Source organism: Sciurus carolinensis, chromosome 8 (assembly GCF_902686445.1).
Source record: "Sciurus carolinensis chromosome 8, mSciCar1.2, whole genome shotgun sequence".
Taxonomy (NCBI): Eukaryota; Metazoa; Chordata; class Mammalia; order Rodentia; family Sciuridae; genus Sciurus; species Sciurus carolinensis.
Window position 1 is genome coordinate 75039945 of NC_062220.1, and position 19643 is coordinate 75059587.

General features: G+C 31.7%; 1 protein-coding gene across 13 annotated transcripts in view; it reads right to left on the reverse strand.

The window, feature by feature from the left end:
• Dgkb (diacylglycerol kinase beta) overlaps window positions 1–19643 on the reverse strand; it is a 640490-nt gene that overhangs the window by 371141 nt on the left and 249706 nt on the right. For all 13 annotated transcript variants that reach the window (XM_047561038.1, XM_047561039.1, XM_047561044.1 and 10 more), the window contains 2 exons: window positions 8331–8416; window positions 6189–6278 (listed from right to left, as the gene is read on the reverse strand). In XM_047561038.1, the coding sequence (XP_047416994.1) occupies window positions 6189–6278; window positions 8331–8416 (176 nt within the window). The remainder of the gene's footprint in view (window positions 1–6188; window positions 6279–8330; window positions 8417–19643) is intronic.

The following is a 19643-nucleotide window of genomic DNA, read 5'->3' on the forward strand; positions in this document are numbered from 1 at the left end:
GTCTAGGGTTGCATACGTCTGAACTGGGATAATATTGATCTCCCCCTTAAAGAAAAGGGTTTGGCAACCTATAGGGTCACTCTAAGCCTATAGGGGGGAAACTGCAGTACCCCAGATCTGCACTGCTAGAGGGGAAGATACATGAACAACATGAAAAAACAAGGGAAGAAAATGATCCAAACTAATCTAGATTCTATATTAATAGAATCCAGTGACAGTATGATAGAAGAAATGTCAGAAAAGGACTTCAGATTATACATGATTAAGATGATTCATGAAACAAAGAATGAGATAAGAGAGCAAATGCAGTCAATGAATGATCATACGATTAAGCAGTTGAAAAGGCAACTGCAGGAAGCAAAAGATCCTTTCAACAAAGAGATAGAGATTCTCAAAAAATAAAAAACAAAACAAACACACACACACACAACCAAGCAGAAATCCTTGAAATGAAGGAAACAATAAACCAAATAAAAAACTCAATGGAAAGCATCATCAACAGATTAGACCACTTGGAAGACAGAACCTCAGACAATAAAGACAAAATATTTAATCTTGAAAATAAAGTTGCCCAGAGAATATGGTAAGAAATCATGAGCAGAATCTCCAAGAACTATGGGACATGATGAGAAGACCAAATTTAAGAATTATCGGGATTCAGGAAGGCACAGAGATACAAACAAAAGGAATGAACAACATATTCAATGAAATAATATAAGAAAATTTCCCAAGCCTGAAGAATGAAATGAAAAATCAAATACAAGAGGCTTACAGAACACCAAATGCACAAAATCACAACAGATCCACTCCAAGTCACATTATAAGGAAAATGCCTAACATACGAAATAAAGATAGAATTTGAAGGCTGCAAGTGGAAAGCATCAGATTATATATAGGGGAAAACCAATATGGATATCAGCAGATTTCTCAGCACAGACTCTAAAGGCTAGAAGGGCCTGGAACAACATATTTCAAGCTCTGAAAGAACATGGTTGCAAACCAAGAATCCTGTACCCAGCAAAACTAACCTTCAGATTTGAAGATGAAATAAAATCCTTCCATGAAAAACAAAAGTTAAAAGAATTTACAAATAGAAAGCCTGCAGTACAGAATATTCTCAACAAAATATTCCATGAGGAGGAAATGAAAAACCAACAATGTAGGCCAGGAAAGGGAGGAACTACCTTAAAGAAAAATCTATTCAAAGGAGAAACCAAGCCAAGTTAAAAACCGAAAATAAGCCCAAATGACTGGGAATACAAATTATTTTCAATAATAACCCTGAACAGTAATGGCCTAAACTAATCAATCAAAAGACATAGACTGGTAGAATGGATTAAAAAGGAAGACCCAACAATATGCTGCCTGCAAGAGACTCATCTCATAGAAAAAGACATCCACAGACTAAAGGTGAATGGAAGGGGAAAAACATACCATGCACACGGACTCAGTAAAAAAGCAGGGGTTTCCATCCTTATTTCAGATAAAGTGGACTTCAAGCCAAAGTTAGTCAGAAGGGATAAAGAAGGACATTTCATACTGCTTAAGGGAACCATAAATCAGTAATACATAACAATCGTAAATATTTATGCCCCAAACTATGGTGCATCCATGTACATCAAACAATCCTTCTCAATTTCAGGAATCAAATAGACCACATCACAATAATTCTGGGTGACTTTAATACACCGCTGCCACCACTGGATAGATCTTCCAAACAAAAACTAAACAAAGAAACCATAGAACTCAATAACACAATCAATAACCTAGACTTAAAAGACCTATATAGAATATTCTATCCATCAATGAGCCAATTGACTTTCTTCTCAGCAGCACATGGAACCTTCTCGAAAATAGACCATATGTTATGCCACAAAGCAGCACTTAGTAAATGCAAAAAAATAGAGATACTGCCTTGTGCTCTATCAGATCATAATGGAATGAAATTAGAAATCAATGACAAAATAAAAAACAGAAATTACTCTAACACCTGGAGACTAAATAATATGCTATTGAATGAAACATGGATACAGAAAATATCAGAGGAGATAAAAACTTCTTAGAGGTAAATGAGAATGATGATACAACATATCAAAATTTCTGGGACACTACGAAAGCAGTATTAAGAGGAAAATTCATTGCATGGAGTGCATTCAAGAAAAGAATAAAAAGTCAACAACTAAATGACCTAATATTACAGCTCAGAGCCCTAGAAGAAGAAGACCAGAATAACAGCAAAAATAGTAGAAGATGGGAAATAATTAAAATCAGAGCTGAAATCAGTGAAATTGAAACAAAAGAAATAATTCAAAAAATTGACAAAACAGAAAGTTGGTTCTTTGAAAAAATAAACAAAATTGACAAACCCTTAGCCACACTAACAAAGAGAAGGAGAGAGAAAACTCAAATTACTAAAATTCATGATGAAAAAGGAAATACCACTACAGACACCACTGATATACATAACATAAAGAGAAGCTACTTTGAAAATCTATATTCCAACAAAATAGAAAATACCAAAGACATTGACCAATTTCTAGAGACATATGCTCCTCCCACACTGAACCAGGAGGACAAACACAATTTAAATAGATCAATATCAAGCAATGAAATAGAAGAAGCCATCAAAAGCCTACCACCCATTTATACAATGGAATATTACTCAGCCATAAAGAATAATAAAATTATGGTATTTGCAGGCAAATGGATGAAACTGGAGAATATCATGCTAAGTGAGATAAGACAATCTCAAAAAACCAAAGGAAGAATGATCTCACTAATAAGCGGATGATGACAGATAATGGGGGGAGAGGGGGCAAGAATGGAGGAAGGAGGGACTGTAGAGAGGGAAAAGAGGGGTGGGAGGGGTGGGAGGGAAGGGAAAAAAATAATGAATGAATCAAACAACATTACCCTATGTAAATGTTTGATTACTTAAATGGTATGACTTACTCCATGTACAAACAGAGAATAACATGTATCCCATTTGTTTACAATAAAAATAAATTTTAAAAATACATATTTAGTCCTCCTGCAATATTGAATTCAAATGTAGCATTAAAAAATTTTAAATGCATAATAAAAGATATTCCTTAAATAAAGAAAATTTGGACTCTACTAAAAGAGATGTATAGCAACATATCACACAAAAATTAACCCAAAATAATCAGTCATGATTTTTAAAAGTTTTAAAAATTACACTGCTACTTCCAGGCTAATAAATATTTCTTGAGACACTGAAGTAGCATTAAACATAAGTCACTTAAAAAGTGAAATTTTAGCTGGCCATAAATTACTCCAAGCAACATGCAATGCCACAAAATAATATAGGAAAATATTTATAAATGTCAAAGGTAAATAAAATGTGAACCAAGAATTTAGACCCAGCTAAATTGTACTTCAGAACACAGGCATTTACAAACATGAAAGAATTCAAGAAAACAGCACCGAATGTATATAAATATAGAATTGAACAGAAGTATGGGATTTATGTTTTTAAAAATGTGTCAATGATGTAAAACTAAATAATACAATAATATAGTTTGTCATTTTTCTTTACTTAGAAAAGATCTTTTAGAAATTAATAATTCATATTATAAAAGTAAGATTAGCTATTCCTATCATGTCTATTTTTTCTTCTGTAAAATCAAGTAAAATTAAAATTAATGTATCATATTGTTAATAACATTCATCACATTATCAATTTTAATAAAATTATTATTTCTGCCTAAAAAAAAAAAAAAGCCTACCATCCAAGGAACAGATGGATTCTCAGTTGAGTTCTACAAGACCTTCAAAGAAGAACTCATCCAATACTTCTCAAAGTAATCCAGGAAATAGAAAACGAGGGAACACTACCAAACTCATTCTATGATGCTAATGTCACCCTCATAACCCAAACCAGGCAAAGACACAACAAGGAAAGAAAATTTTAGACCAATATCCTTGATGAATATAGATGTATAGATGCAAAGATCCTTAACAAAATACTGGCAAACTGTATCCAAAACATATTAAGAAAATTTATATCTGTCTTTTCTCAAAACCCTTGTCCAATTCTCTGGCAAGTTCAGTCAGTCTAAGCCTGAAAATGCTCTTGGAGGTTTTCTCTACTTGCATCACAACACCCTAGTCCAAACTTTTTATTTTCCTGTTATGACAACTATAGTTCATGTTTTCATTTTTATAACTCTAGTATTCCATGTTTTCACATTTTGACCAGTTTATTTTCCATTAAAAAAAGTCTATTTTAAAAAATACAACTGTCATTATATCTACTTCTGAAACTCTTTGGTTACACTTTTTGCTTCAAATTCAATCAAATAAAATGTTGGCAGACAATAACTTGCACTGTCTAGTTCTTTACTGTCTTTCCATACTTACAGGTCTCGCCACTCCTTACCACCCACCTACCTGGTGCTTCTTGGGCAACCCCTCAGTCTCCCTCAGTCCTCTTAACAGGTAGCTTTTTCTCTCTCCATATATTTTAGGTCCAGTTTAAATGTTTCTTCCTCAGAGACACCTCTTGACCAACTAGCTAATAGCTCATAACTACTATTCATTTTTGTAGCTCTGATTATATTTTGTAAGTTGATTTACTGTCTATATTCACAATGAAAATACATTTATTTCCTTACTCTATATGTAGAACCTAGAACAGTGCCAACATATACCAGGACACAGGGAATTCATCACCAATATAGACTTTGATATGTGCTTAAGTGCTTCTCTTTGTCCATCAACAATATCTTTACACAGTTTTATATGACCCACTAGACTGCAGAAAAAGGACTTCTTCATCAAAATTCAGATTTAATCCACTTACTTATTTGCAAATAAAGTTAGCAATTTCCAAATATCAAATGCATGTTTCAGAAAAACATAACACACATTTCCCTTCTTTTAAATCCATGCACATATAGAATAATTGGCAAATATATCTTAGAAGCAATACTTACAAATATCTTTATCCCTGTAGACTTCATGAAATTTAGCTCAATACTGAATGATATTCTTTTACTACAGTACATTATTAAGCACATGCCAAATAGGTTATATACTAAGTTTTTTACTTAGTTTCTAATTCTGTGTTTAACATATATTTGTTGACCAGGTAGTCAACTAGGATGGAACAATAGTTCTCAAACTTTGCTATAAATCAGAGTTACTTAGAGAGTGTTTAAAAAGACAATCACTTGTTCAGGTCCCATCTCCAGAGATTTCCATTCACATATTTGGGTAAGTTCAGGTCACTATATTTTTAACAAGATCCCCAAGGGCTTCTGATTCTTATACTCTTAGTAGACTCTTTCCAACATCTCTGAGTTTAGATGCTAAAATATTTATATTTAATTCTTTTGCTTCTTTAGCAAAATGTGGTGTTGCTTAGTAATCCTCAGCTAATGCATTAGTGACAGCTCAAAATATTTTAAGATCTCATCTTGAAATGTCCTGTCTCTACTCACTCTGCTCTATACACTATTCCATTTACAGTTCATTGAGTATGAAATGCATCCATCTCTTCTGGGTCTTTAGATTTAATATTTCCTCTGTCTGTGAAGACTACCCCCAGTTTTATATGGCTGTGTCATTGTCTAGCCATCAGATTTATGTAAGTGAGGCCTTTCCTCATATTGGTACTTATTTTCTTGTTAGTATAAAGTCTCTCCATTTACATACAATTTTATGCACCACTAAATTTAAAGGTCCTTTCTTTATTCAACTCTCACCTCTGTATCCCAAGTGCAGAATACACTGGATAGCAAAAGCTGGTATCAATATTAAGTATTACATAATGCATTTGTTTCTGGGAAAGTCGTTCATCAGTCTTTTTTTTTTTCATTTGTGATTTTTTTTCATACACCTCATAGATTAAAACTCTGAACAATACCTTAGAGTTCCTTCACATTTACCTCATTTTTCTAAGTAAGAAAAACAAAAATAGGTTTTGCAATCTCCCAAACTAGGTCTATCATTAGTACCTGATTATCACCCAATACCCCCACTTACTCTGTCCTATATTTGTTCTTCCACTCCATACTATCATTGAAAAGCACATATTATTCATGTAATATCCATTATGTTTGCTAAAATCACATAATAATGTCATACAATAAAGAAATGCTGGGTTGTTTTTGTAGGTATGTGTGTGTGCTGTGTTCCTGTCTTTTCTCATGCAGTTGGTTTACCTCCTCCCCATCGCAGGCATCTCGCAAGGTCATTGCCAGTCCCAAGAGGCAGAATAGCCACTGGAGGATGCTTGACTACATTGGCCTTTTCTGTAGAAATGCAAATAAAACAAATGTTGATCACAGATAGAACAGCAACAAATTGACAACCTGACAATAAATGAAAGAATTTTACAAGATATTTGTAAACAGAAAAAATTTGAATTTTATAGATGCATAAAATTACAAATTATAATTTTTTATGCATTTATGACAATTGATGAAAAGCAAACCTAATTATTAAAATTGTGGCAGGAATTTTTCAACAAATGAATAAGAAAAAACTTTTAAATATCTTAACTCAGCTGAAAATTGTATTTTTGTGTATGTGTTCATGCATGTGTGTATGTGTTATCTCTGTTAAAATTCTCAGGTAGGCATATACTTGCAACATTAGAACACAGATGTGACCAGGGTACCTTATTATATTCCTACATAGCTCTTTTACAGCATTAAGTCTAGGTCCATTTTACTTTAGGGAATAAACACATGAAAACACCTAAATTATAAAGGGAAATAAATTGCTAATATTGTCCTTGACTTGTTTCTACCTACATTCTGTTTTTCTGTCAGAACAAATGAACATGAAATTAATGCTGAATAACCCAAGATCAAGTTTTCAGATTAGATTAATTTTTACACCACATTGTGCTTTGAGTTCAGAGCAGCACAGATCTCTGTCACTGAAATTTCATATGCTTTTGTTTGAATCATTTTATACCCCAAGTGAATCTCACAAATGTATGTTATTTTTCTTACTTTTTACATCCTCTTTAGTCCATTGGAGTCCATGTGGAGATATGAGTTAGAACAGAGGGACTGGGCAATTCAGGGACATCCACAGATACAGCCTTTTGGGATTAAATAAACCAAAACTCCCCACAGTTTTCACTCTGAAATTCTCAAAAGTTCAAAGATGCTTTTCCATTAACTTGGGGACTATTATAATTCTTGAATCCTAGTTTTCTTCTTCAATAGAGCATAGATATACTGTTTATTTCTTTTATTGGAAGGTCAAGAGCCAAATTTTTCTGATTATTTTACAAAATATTGGCAGATTACTGTTGCTAGATTCTTACCAAAAGTGTGACTTATAACATGTATTCATTTTAAAATTGAATATTTTCAGTGTATGAAAAGAAAATATGATCTGAATTGACTAAATAGAAATTTGTTTCAATCTATCTACAGAAAACAAAACTTCTTGAGGCAGTTTTACTGTGAAAGGATCTGATTCTAGTAGAGATGTAGATTCAATAACTGAAGTGAGATCTAAGAGTAAATATTTGTTTTGGATTTATTCCTCATAAATGCCAATTTATGTTCCAACTAGTAATCTAACTATAATCTGTTCTGACAGGTGACTAGATCTTAAATACCAGTTTAAATTTTTAGAATTTATCGTTTTTCTTGTACAGCATGATCACATTTTTATCCTCAATCATATACTTGTTTTGTGTGTTTATAAATTCAAACTCTTTAACTATAGAGAAAATGCAAAATAAGGTTAATGTGTGCCTTCTCATCCAGCTCTGTCAGTTTATATCTACTAGGCTTTGCTCTAGTTATTTGGTCACTTTAAGTTCAGATTACATGAGTCTAAAGCGGAATTTGATAGATTTATGGGAAGTAACAAGATGATTTAGGACCATCTGATAGTTAAGAATAGAAAAATTAGCTATGGTAATGCTAATAACAGTTTGTGATAATGCTATAAATGTATACAGAGGGTAAGGTTTAGAGATTTCACATTTAAATCGGGTAAATATATCCGTTTGCCACTAACTTTATCAGAAGTGCTGAAATCCCTTTGGCTTCCTTTCTAGGGAAAAGAAACAAGATTTCCTGATGAAGGTTTAAAAAATGCCATGAGAAACAATTAGAAAGGTTTTCTAGATACTTGTAAATTATGTCAATTAAATTCTAAGCTATAGAAGAATAAATTAACCCATTAATGAACAACCTGACAGATGTCCACTTACATAATTACATCCAAAGATCCTAATGCTGGCATTGGGCAGATAGATACATAGAGAGAGAGATAAAACAGAATTTAAAGTTGTCATCCTCACACAAGTCACATTAAATACTTGTCCTCATTACCTATGCAATCCAGAATCCAGCCCACAGTTCCATCTCCACCACAGGCTAACACTCTGAAGTCAGGAACATCACGGAAAAAGTTTAACCTGAAAAATAAGCATGTTATGGCACATGATTGATATTTTAAAATGAGGACCTTTTTTTATTCCTACCATTTTATCCAATGAAATATATTTTTATTTTATAAAAATTATAAAATATTTCATTGACATTTTACATTTCATTTAAATGTATTTTATAATTATAGATTCCAGATTATATCCTTTGAAATATTTGGTAAGCATATGTTCTGGATGATATAATGGATGTTTTATTTTTTATAAATGATAACATTTTTTAAAAATTAATAAATTATAATTTTCTTTAAGATATTCACCCAGTTGCGATCTGAGATCACATAATCCAGAATGACATATATTCTATTATTTCATTTAATAATTTTATCAGTTAAAAATTCTCATTTGAATAATTACTTAAATGTGATCACTGTGTCAGTAAATATAATGCCTTCAACACTTTTCTGCTTTCTCTATCACTGGAAGAAACTGCAAGTGGGAGTAGAGCCAAATCTTTCACCTTCTCCTTTTGACTTAGTATCTGCAAATAGTAGCTGACTTCACCTTGTCTTTCAACCTGATGACCAGTGTTTACTGCCCAGGAACACTCAAGCTTAATTGCTGAGTTGGTTGTGATAAATACCCACTGCTCCTGCTGTTGCTGCATGCAGTGTGCTTATTAATGCAACTTACCTGAGAAAAAGTCACAAACACAGGCAATACAGCCAGTTACTCAATCACACATGCCTATTTTATTGCAAGAAATGAACTGAAACAGGAAAGAAACCTATGCCACTTCTCTTCCTTTGCCCCAGATACAACCACTGGTAATCATATAATATGAAACCATTGGTAAACATATAATATGAAACAATTGAAGTAATTTTTCTATAGACTGCATATAAATATATATGAAGGGACATAGGTAAAGCTTTATTACACACACTTTTAACATGAATGGGATTGTGACATAGATACTGCTCATTTACTGTGTTTTTTTACACTTTAAATGTGTATAAGAGATCTTTCTGTATTGTACATAGCATGCGTATATTATGTGTTGACTCATGACACATCATGGTTGCTAAATATCACAAGATGATTTATAATAAGTGAATGTACTCCGACATGAAATTGTTTCCTTTTATGGGCTTATAAACTATATCCAGTATTTCACTAGTATAAAAAGGTACCATAATTCAGAATATTAAAAGTCCATTTGTGTGTCTGTGTGTTTGTGTTTGAAGGCTAGTCTGTAGGAAAATATTCAGGTATATCAAATACTTTGAAAAGACTCTCACTGTGGCCATTTTCTTGCAAACCCCAAACAGTACACTGTAAACAACTTTATAACATTTTCTTTGATAATGAGTAAAAAATAGTATCTTGCTATTTTTTTGATAAATCTTACTTCCTTTTTGCTTTTGACTTGAGCATATTTTAACAGGTTTCCTGGAGACATGTGACCTATGTGAGTAGCATCATCAAAGCCTTGTACTTCTATTCAACTGATTTATCTTTTTCATATTGTTTTCTAAACTCTACATATCACATGTGACATTTTGCATTTAAATTTACATAATTTAAAACTTCCGTCAAACTTAAACAAATAGTGAAAAATAAAATAGAAATACTAAAAACCCACCATCTGGTAATAATACCCATGGATATTTGGAACATGAAACTTCCATGCATTTCCTTATGTTTAATATTGTGGATATTTACCCTTTATTAGATATGTTATAAATATTTTCTTCCAGCCTATTGCCAATTGGTTTGCTTATGTTATACATACTATAATAAATACCTCTGTTGTAATTACTCACTCCAGCAGGTAGAATATTTCCAGTTACTTGCATATTCCTCTGTACTTTTTCCCTATAGCACTATTCCTCCTGATTCACAAAGGTGAGCACTAACTGAATATGGGCTGTCATGCAAATGTCATAAGCAGCTTACTTCTACCTTTTTCACTTAGCATTGGTAATAGGATTTATCAATGTTGTAGCTGACATTCTTTGCATGTGAAACTGTTCCTTTAAATTTCTACATCTGTGTTGAATCCTAGTTATGAGAATATGCCTTTTTAAACCCATGTCAATGGAAATTTATACTAGTTACTTTTATGTTCTTAATAAAAAAAAATACATTCTTGAAGATGTTTCCTGGTGCTGCTGAGCAGTACCTACTTTCAGAGTAAGGTTACTAAATATGCAGTTTTAAAAGATAATTAATTTGTCTCTCAAAACAGTTGTACCACTATATAATGTATGAGGTTTATTGAGTCTATCCTCTCTAATGTTTATAATAGCATGCATCTTAATTTCATGTAGGTTTTTCTTGCTATGAAAAATTTCCCTCAATTTTCTATCCATATTTTCTTGTTGAGTGAAAAAAATTCTTCACTTTCCCTTGATTTTAATCTTTTCTGATTTGTATTTTTTTCAAATATTTTTAAAATGCTGGAAGTTTTTTCTTGTTATGTTCACTCTAAATTTTAATGAGTAATATTTTGGTTTCAATATATTCAAATTTATCAATTGTTTGATAAGTGGTTAGCATTTTTAACCAGTCTATTTAAGAAGAGTTTCCGATTCAGAGGTCAGAGAGGAATTCACATTTATTCTCTTAAAATTTCAGCTTTATATTTTGACATAGAAATTTTTTCTTCCAATCTTTTTTCCTTCCTTCATCTCTTACATCCATCCATCCTTCCTTCCTTCCTTCTTTTCTTCTTACCTCTTTCACCTTCTCTCCTTGCTAAAGTGCACAAATTAACTTATTTTTATACATCTTTTAATTTACTGAGTAATCCAACTTCTAACATTCAAAGTCCATCATGAATCTAATTTTTTATATATAGTGCATTTCTCTTTGTATACTCTTTGCTGCTTTATTCTCTTTGCTGCTTTATTTTGCTGCAGCAGTACCACAGGTTCTTTTTTTTTTTTTTTTTCGGTGGTAGGGATTGAACCCAGGGACCAGTACCACAGTTTTAACAGTTTTAACAATTGCTATAGCTTTCTAGTAGGTCTATGTATCATAGAGTATGATGAATCTTAGCTACTATTTCATCTTTGCAATTTTATAGACATTTTAAAGTTAACTCATCATATTTTACCAAACTAAAATTAAGAAAAAGTCAATCATGATTCTGAGTGAAGCTGGATTCAGCTTATAGATCAATTTTGGGATAAATAGCATCTAAACATAAAACTTCCTTATCCATGAATATAGGAGTGTTAAGTGTATTAGGTATTCCTTAGTGTTCTTCAATAAGGTTGTAATTTCTGCTTATAAGTATTACATACATTTTTAGACTTATTCTTGATTGTTTTATAGTTTTGGTTGGTATTTTTGATAGTTTTAAAATTATGTTTACTAATATTAAAGTTTTCATTGCTAGTATACATAGATTTGACTATTTTATACTGAAGCTGTATCATAATATTTCTGCCTTTGAATTACTTATATTTTGTTGATTTATATTTTTATGTATACAGTTGTGTTATATACTTATAGCAATGATATTAGTCATCTCCAACTTTTATAAAAATTATTACTATCTCAGTTTCATTGTCTTGGCCAGAATTCCAATCTGTAGTTGGGCATGAGGATTCAGACACATCTATATCGTGTTACTGAATTGAAAAAACTTAATTTCCTGAATTGTCTGTTTAGGAGGATATTTGTTATTTGGAATTTCACCTCTTGTTTTTTTCTTTTTTTTTCCCCTTTGGATTGACACATTCTATAGGTTAATAGAGTTTCCTTCTTCTCCTATAATAGTAATTTGATTATGAATAAATATTTATCTTTTTCACATCTTTAGAGATGCTGATATGATTACTCTTATTTAATTATCTACCAAGAATATATAATTATATATTTTGGTATAGGAAACCATTCTTACAATCCTTTCAGGCATCCAAATTGGTCACTGTTTATTAAATTTTTGTAGAGAATAAAATTTGTTTTACTCACAGTCTTGTTTAGAAGCTCTGCAACTAGATTCAGGAATAAAATAGATCTATTATTTTTCTTATATTGCATCTATTTCTTATTCATATTGCATCTATTATTTTTCTTATTCATATTGCATATTCATATAATTTTAGTAAAAATTATATTGTCATTTAAAATAAGTTACAAAGTATACATCATTTTCTTTTTCTGAAAAATTTGTATCATTTTGGAAGTTTCTTAATAACTTGTAACACTTGAATGAAAACTCTTCAATTTCTGGTGAGTCCTTTTTTTAAAATAAAAAGGTCTTAAATATTAATTTAAATTCCTTAATGATTGTTGAAAAACTGCTTTTCTAATTCTTTGTAAATCAGTTTTTTTCTAGTTACGGTTCTGTAGCAATTTGTGTGTCTCTCTTAGATTTTCTAACGTTTTGGCACTGAAGCCTAAGAAAGGTTTTTGAAACATGCCATCAGTGGAAACATTTACCACACAGCTAATGGTGTCTAGTGAAACCTAACCATCCATTGACTCACCATTGTTCTTCTACTCCATGATGATGTTTCATCTCTTATTCATTCTTGTTTTCTTTTAAAATTGTCATCATTGGTTCTTCAGCAGCATCCTACCCCCAAACATAAACCCCATGTGACTGTCAGACCAGCTTACTCTCTGTAAATTGATTGCTAAATGGACTGAAAAATTCGACCTCTCTTCATCTCAGTTTCTTAATCCACTCAATCCATGCAGTTTTTCCTGGAGATTCATTCATTCCTTATTTCATTCATTCATTGAATAGTAGCCTATGATCACTCTGATCCTGCATTTGCTTATCTTTCAAATGGAATTAACACCACCTGTTTTGTTGATGGTTTACATACACATAATGATTATGTGTTATACTATCTCTAGGTCAAGAATAATTTAATTATCTTTTCCCTTTGTTAAAAGCAGCGTATATGTGTTATAGGTCAGAGTGCTTCTCTTGTATTTACCAACTACCCCATCCTCAGTGTTCTGGCAGAAGGGTCACCAAGATAATTTCTAAAGTGCAAAGCTGGACTGGACAGTGAGGAGAGTCCTACCTACAAACTGAAACAATGGACACTGGAAAGCTGAGAAATTTGCTTATTCCACTGGGACAGCAGGTGGAGTTGTGATGAAGGATAAGCAATTCCAAGAGATTTGGCCAAAGGAAAAATGTAGAACTCTAGATCTCTGACTTTTCAGCCATGAAGGCTACGAGGACAGCAGCTGTGAGCTGCACACTTCACAGGTCATCTCTGCAAAGGGAGAAGTGAGGATGGAGTGTCAGAAATAAAGTCTCTTGGGGGAAACTTCAGTGCTGTGTACTATACTTTTTGTCTATCACATTTCAAAAGGTTCGCTTGAAGAATTAGTAAGTATAAACATTTAGAATGAAATAAGCATGGTTGGCTTATGAGTTTTGTTCTACTTTAACTGACTTTTTTGAAATTAAAACTTAAAATTATTTATGAAGGAGATTAATGATGAACAGGTTTCAATGTTGGTCATTAGAGAATTGATCCCTCTGAGAGTTTACTATTTATCTGCAGTAGTTACATTTGAAAGTGATCCTATGGTAATGTATGGATTTAGTAGTTCAGTGTTGAAGTTGAAGATTTCTTAAGTTAGCTCAGTAACTGCCACTACAACATTCCCTAAAGTTTCAGTTATGCAAAATGATAGTCTGAAGATCTGCTGTACAACATTGTTCCTATGGTTAGCAATATTGTATTGTACACCAGAAAAGTTGTTCAGAGGTGAGAACCCATATTTCATGTTATTATCACAATAAAAGATAACTGTGTGGTAAAATTATGATGCATAAAACCACTGAAAACCAACACAGATCAGTTAATCTAAGATTCAGAAGTTTACTTTCCTTTTCTCACAGGCATGAAAATAAGACAGTTTTCATTGGTGCCCAATAATAGTATTTCAAAAGCACAACAGGAAAATATTTTCAGAATAGAAAATTACAATACCAATTCCAGTATTTTGGAAAGAGTTTTGTGATCAAGATTTCTTAAGTTCCAATATACAGGTATTTATTTTGATTCAAATCTTACCTGTTATTTTTGTAAGAACATAAGATACCACCTTTTTTATATGATGTTGGTGTGTTATTTACAAATCATATTGATCAGATAAAAATAATGCATGTCTATTAAACAGTATACATATTGCACATTATATATTATAAAATAATATTCTTTGATACTTAGAGGAAATCAATGTGAGATCCATAAATATTTTTAGCATATCAATGCATTGTAAGTGCTCATTTTAATTACATATATTTATATCTTTTTGTATTGAAGAAACGCTAGGCTGACAGATTAAAAAGGATTTTATCATGTCATCAATTCTCCTCTTGTTCTTTTGCCTTATTCAGAAAAAATAATTTACTTTAGGAGTTTCCTAAGAAATGTCTGAATTCTAATCTAAGCATTTCAAGGCAGAAACAAGCATACTTATTGCTTATTATTATGCTCAATTCATATTCATGCTTGCATACACACAGTTACATATTATTCTTAAAGTTAAAAGATTGGATGGCTTCACAATTGCCTCACTAAAATCAGGCCAAAATTTCTGGTCCGTGTTGCTACTGATGTTTTGGAAACTATATTTATAGTCATGAAAACAAATTTGAAATAACATCTACCTTTTCTACTACACAGACTGCATTTGTACATACCTTGCTATTATTGATGTCATTACTGCTGATGCAGTAGCTTTAAAAATCCATCCATGGAGCATTTATGCCCCCTAAAGTTTAATTCCATTATTTATATTACAAAATGGCACAGGAAAAAGGGAGATTATTTAGTTATTTAGTTGTTTTTTTCTATCGCTCTTGATAAGGGCAGTGCTATGGTATATATGTGAGGTGTCTCCCAAAAGTTCCTGTGCTAATGCAAGAATATTCAGCTGGGCTTGGTGGTGCATGACTATAATCCCATTGACTTGGGATGCTAAGGCAAGAGGATCACAAGTTCAAGGCTAACCTCAGGAATTTAGCTAGGCCCTAAGCTTTAGTGAGACTCTGTCTCAAAATAAAAATAAAAAGGGCTAGGAATGCAGTTCAGTGGTAAAGGCACCTCTTGGTTCAATTCCCAGTATTGGAAAAAAAAAAAAACAACAATATTTACAAGTAAATGATTAGATTATGAGAGCTGTCACCTAATCCTTCCATTCTCATTTGAATGCACTGGATGATAACTGCGGGTGGGGAATGGGTGTACCCTGGAAGGGGTCATCTTTCCTGCATTCCCTACCCTACCAGGTCTGCTTTCTGGCTGCCAGGAATGGAGTATTGTTTCTCCACCACAACCTTCTGTGGTGATGTCTCAACTTGGGTCCAGAGCATTTGAGTTGGTACACCATGGGCTAAAGCTTTGAACACTAAGTCAAAATAAACTTTTCTTCCTCGAGGTTGTTCCTGTTAGGTATAATGGTCACAGAAACACAAAGCTGTCTAAAATAGTTTCAAAGTGAGAATTCACCAATTAATATAAATCCCCATCATTTCAACTAGAAGTAATACTAATTGTAGCCAAGATCTCATATTTCATATCCTATGTACTTGAATGATAAATTATAAAGTTTAGGTAAACTAGAAAATATACCTGTTTCAACAAATCTGGTTAGTCTTTTGAGATATTGCATGAAAGGTAAATGTATACTGTCATTCCATGCGAATAAGTAAAATAGTTATTTCAAACATATATTCAAAACATTTAGGAACCCTGTATAACTTAATACTGTTACCATCATATCCAGAACTAATTTTCAGAATACTTGAGAAAATATATATTCCAGTAAGCCATTAAATATGAAAAATTTCATTATCTCTGGATATCTCAAAAATTATCTTTTATGTATTTTAGAGGTAAGAGAACAGAGAGAAATAAATGGCAAAAGAAAAAATAGAGAACATTAACTACTGGGAAAGCTATATTATCTTATTAAATAACTTTAATTATATTCCCTAATGTAAAATATGTTAGAAATGAGAAACCAGTAAACAATAGCCTCTGTAATGTACATTAAAATTTCCCCTTTTTTGCCTAATATGTATGATCTTTGGAAAATTAATGTTAAAGGAATATAAAATTTATCATTTTTGAATAAAAACTAATATTTAGTGAAAATATTCTTGACCTTATATAGGAAACATTCCTAACTTCATTACAATCAGAACACACCCTTCTAAAGATATTTTTTCTCAAAACCTGAATTTGTTCTAGTACACAGAAGAAGTAACTTTTAAGGATATTTCAGAGAGATATAAACATGATTTATTATTTAAGAACCAAATAACTAATGTTAAACAGAAATTATGGGAAGCAACTGTTTTAGAAGCACTGTGCCCCTACAGACCAGACCAAACTAGAATGGAGTCATTGTGCTAAGAGTCATGTAATCAAAAAACTGTGTAATGGATTAGCTTTCCAACACAGTAGGAGATTCACTGTGACCAATCAGAAGGGGTCTGTTTACCTGAGTCAGCATGATAAGGAAGTCTCCCATATATTAATCCCATAAGAAAAGTAACTTAGAAATGTCACTCCTTATGCCTGCTTCCTTAAGCCCTCTTCTGTCTATACAGCCCACTTCCCCTGTTCAGCCCACTGGAAGACTCATTCTATTTTATAGAATGAGCTAATGCCTAATCCTAGAATAAAAAATAATAGTCAATTAGATCTTTAAAGTAAAATTTTTTGTAATTTTGTCTATTGACATTTAAGAAGATAAAATATTTTTCAGCCATTATATTTCATCTATAAATATGTTTTCTCCATTAGAATGGGAATAAGTTAATACTTGGTATTTTCCCATACTGTATCTAAAGTTATAAATACACAATGAAGTTTATGGTCATGCTAAATGTATATATAAGCCTCCCTCTCTGAAAGCACTTAATGAATATTTCTGTGGTGTGCATATACATATATATGCAATTTAAAATATTTATATATGCAATTTAAAATATTTTTCACAAAGTACATGACTAATATAAGTAACTTATTTGAAGTGAATGAGGCCTAAGTGAAAAATATAATAAATACTGTTAATTAAGCCAGATGGTTCACAAATTTATTATTCAATTCTTCACATTCTTCTGCTCTTTCAAAGAAGTTAACTTAGAAATGTTCATTCTTCATGTTTCCAATTTGAAAGCAGAGATATGCTATATGATCCAAAGTTCACAGTTTAAACTTAATCCTTAAAATGTAGCATTAAATGTGATTAGGTTGCTCAGGTCTCCTAGACTAATCTATTCAAATTCATTTTCTCATGCTTTTTTTATTATTAATAATTAAGGTAAGTTTTTATTCTGTATACATGAGATAATTCCACTGCTTAACCAAATGTGCTATTAAGAAGTATTTTGAAAGAAAAAAAACTCCTATATTTCTACAAAGAAAAATTACTTTATCTAGGATCAAATCCAGAGAATAGTTTTGAATACCCAATAAAGATATAGATTTAATAGAAAATATACACTGTGTTTGAAAATGAACCTTTATAAATGGCAAAGCACCTACATCTATTCACTTACTTGATATACATTTATGAACTACAAATGTGTCAGAAGTTGAACTAGATTCCACAGATTCAAAAGCAAGATAGCATTCTTCCCTTCAAGTATCTCATTGTACTGAGAGAACAGAAAAACAAAACAAAACAAAACAAAGCAAAAAAAACATGCAATTTAGGTCACAAGAGGATGTTCTCTGAGGATAGATAAATGCAGATTAGATAGAGTTGGCTTACTAAAAGTGCACATGTTCAAGTTGAATCTTGAAACATGGATAAAATTGCTGATGAATTTTGAGGCAGGTGTGAGAAAAGATTGAATGATATAAGAAAGAAGGTGAATCTAGAAACTAGAGTGACTAGATGAAAATATCTGGAAATCATGAAATGATGTCAGAGGGATTGGAAAAGTTGTTCCTTATGAACATACATTCCATTCATTGAAAGAGGAGTAAAGACTGTGGGTGGATTTGCAAGGAGAGAGAAGGAGGGAAAGAGAGAGTTTATTATTAGACATGACAATATTTGTACTCTTAGATACCTATGGGACATGTGTATCTAAAACTAGAAATATGGAATATAAGTTAAAATAACTTGCTTTCAATAATCTCTGACAATTACTCTCCTAGGGCTAGATGGAATAATGTTTTCCAGAAACATTTACATGATTTTTTAACTTCAATGACTCAATACCCAAAACATCTTTTTCCCCAATGAAGGTTTCCTAGTGACTCTTCAGTCAGAAAGAGAATAATTGAAAGATAAATTTGTGCCTGTGTGTGTGGGGGCAATTATAGGCATGTATATAAGCATACAATGTAACAATTAAGGTTTTTATTTTAACTAGTAGAATGTTAAATCCTTCTTTTGATACAATTATGTGCTCGGCACTATCAATTCAAAGCATTGTTTTAAATCTAAATGTATCTTACTGTAGTAAGAACCATGTTTTTATAGTGATGAGGTGTTCCACCAAAATCTACATTCAAATTATTGTCACTGAAATAAATAACTACATCATTAGTACTGAACCTTTTAAATGAGTTTATGGTAGCAACATATCACTAATATCTAGGGTTGCATGCAAATTAATGCTCCCAAATGTCATTAGGGTCGGTGAATTCAGTGAACTCAAATCACTATGCAAATAGGCTTTCTGTTTAAAGCATTCTGACCATATAAAAATTCTGTCATATAAAAATTACATTACTTGCTCTTTTTGAAGTTCTGCTATAGGTGTCAAAATATTAATAGCTATCACTTCACTTATAACACACATAAGACAATTCAGAAGTGAAAATGAACATTAATTTAAAATAGTCATTTGAGCTAAAAGAAAAATCAAGCTTCAAAGAATGATATGAAAAGGGACTTTCTGTAATGTAAATAATTGCCCTTGGGTAGAGAACTTTAGTATTAATTTTGAAGCACATGCTGATACTTTCTCAGTTTATGTTATTGGTTTTCACATGGCCATTTATATCACTAGCAGTCCCATTGAGGATGGTAATGTCAACAAATATTTCACATACATTATGTGTACATCATACATTTAGGAAAAAATTAAAAACTTACTCTTTCAATTACCTTTTAAATTCTGAGTTAATTTTTTTTGAAAAACTATGTGGCAAAATAAAAAGCATTGTAAAACATAAATATTTATGGATGTAAACCATATGTTTAATGAATAAAAACACTGTTCTAAGGACTGTACCATCTT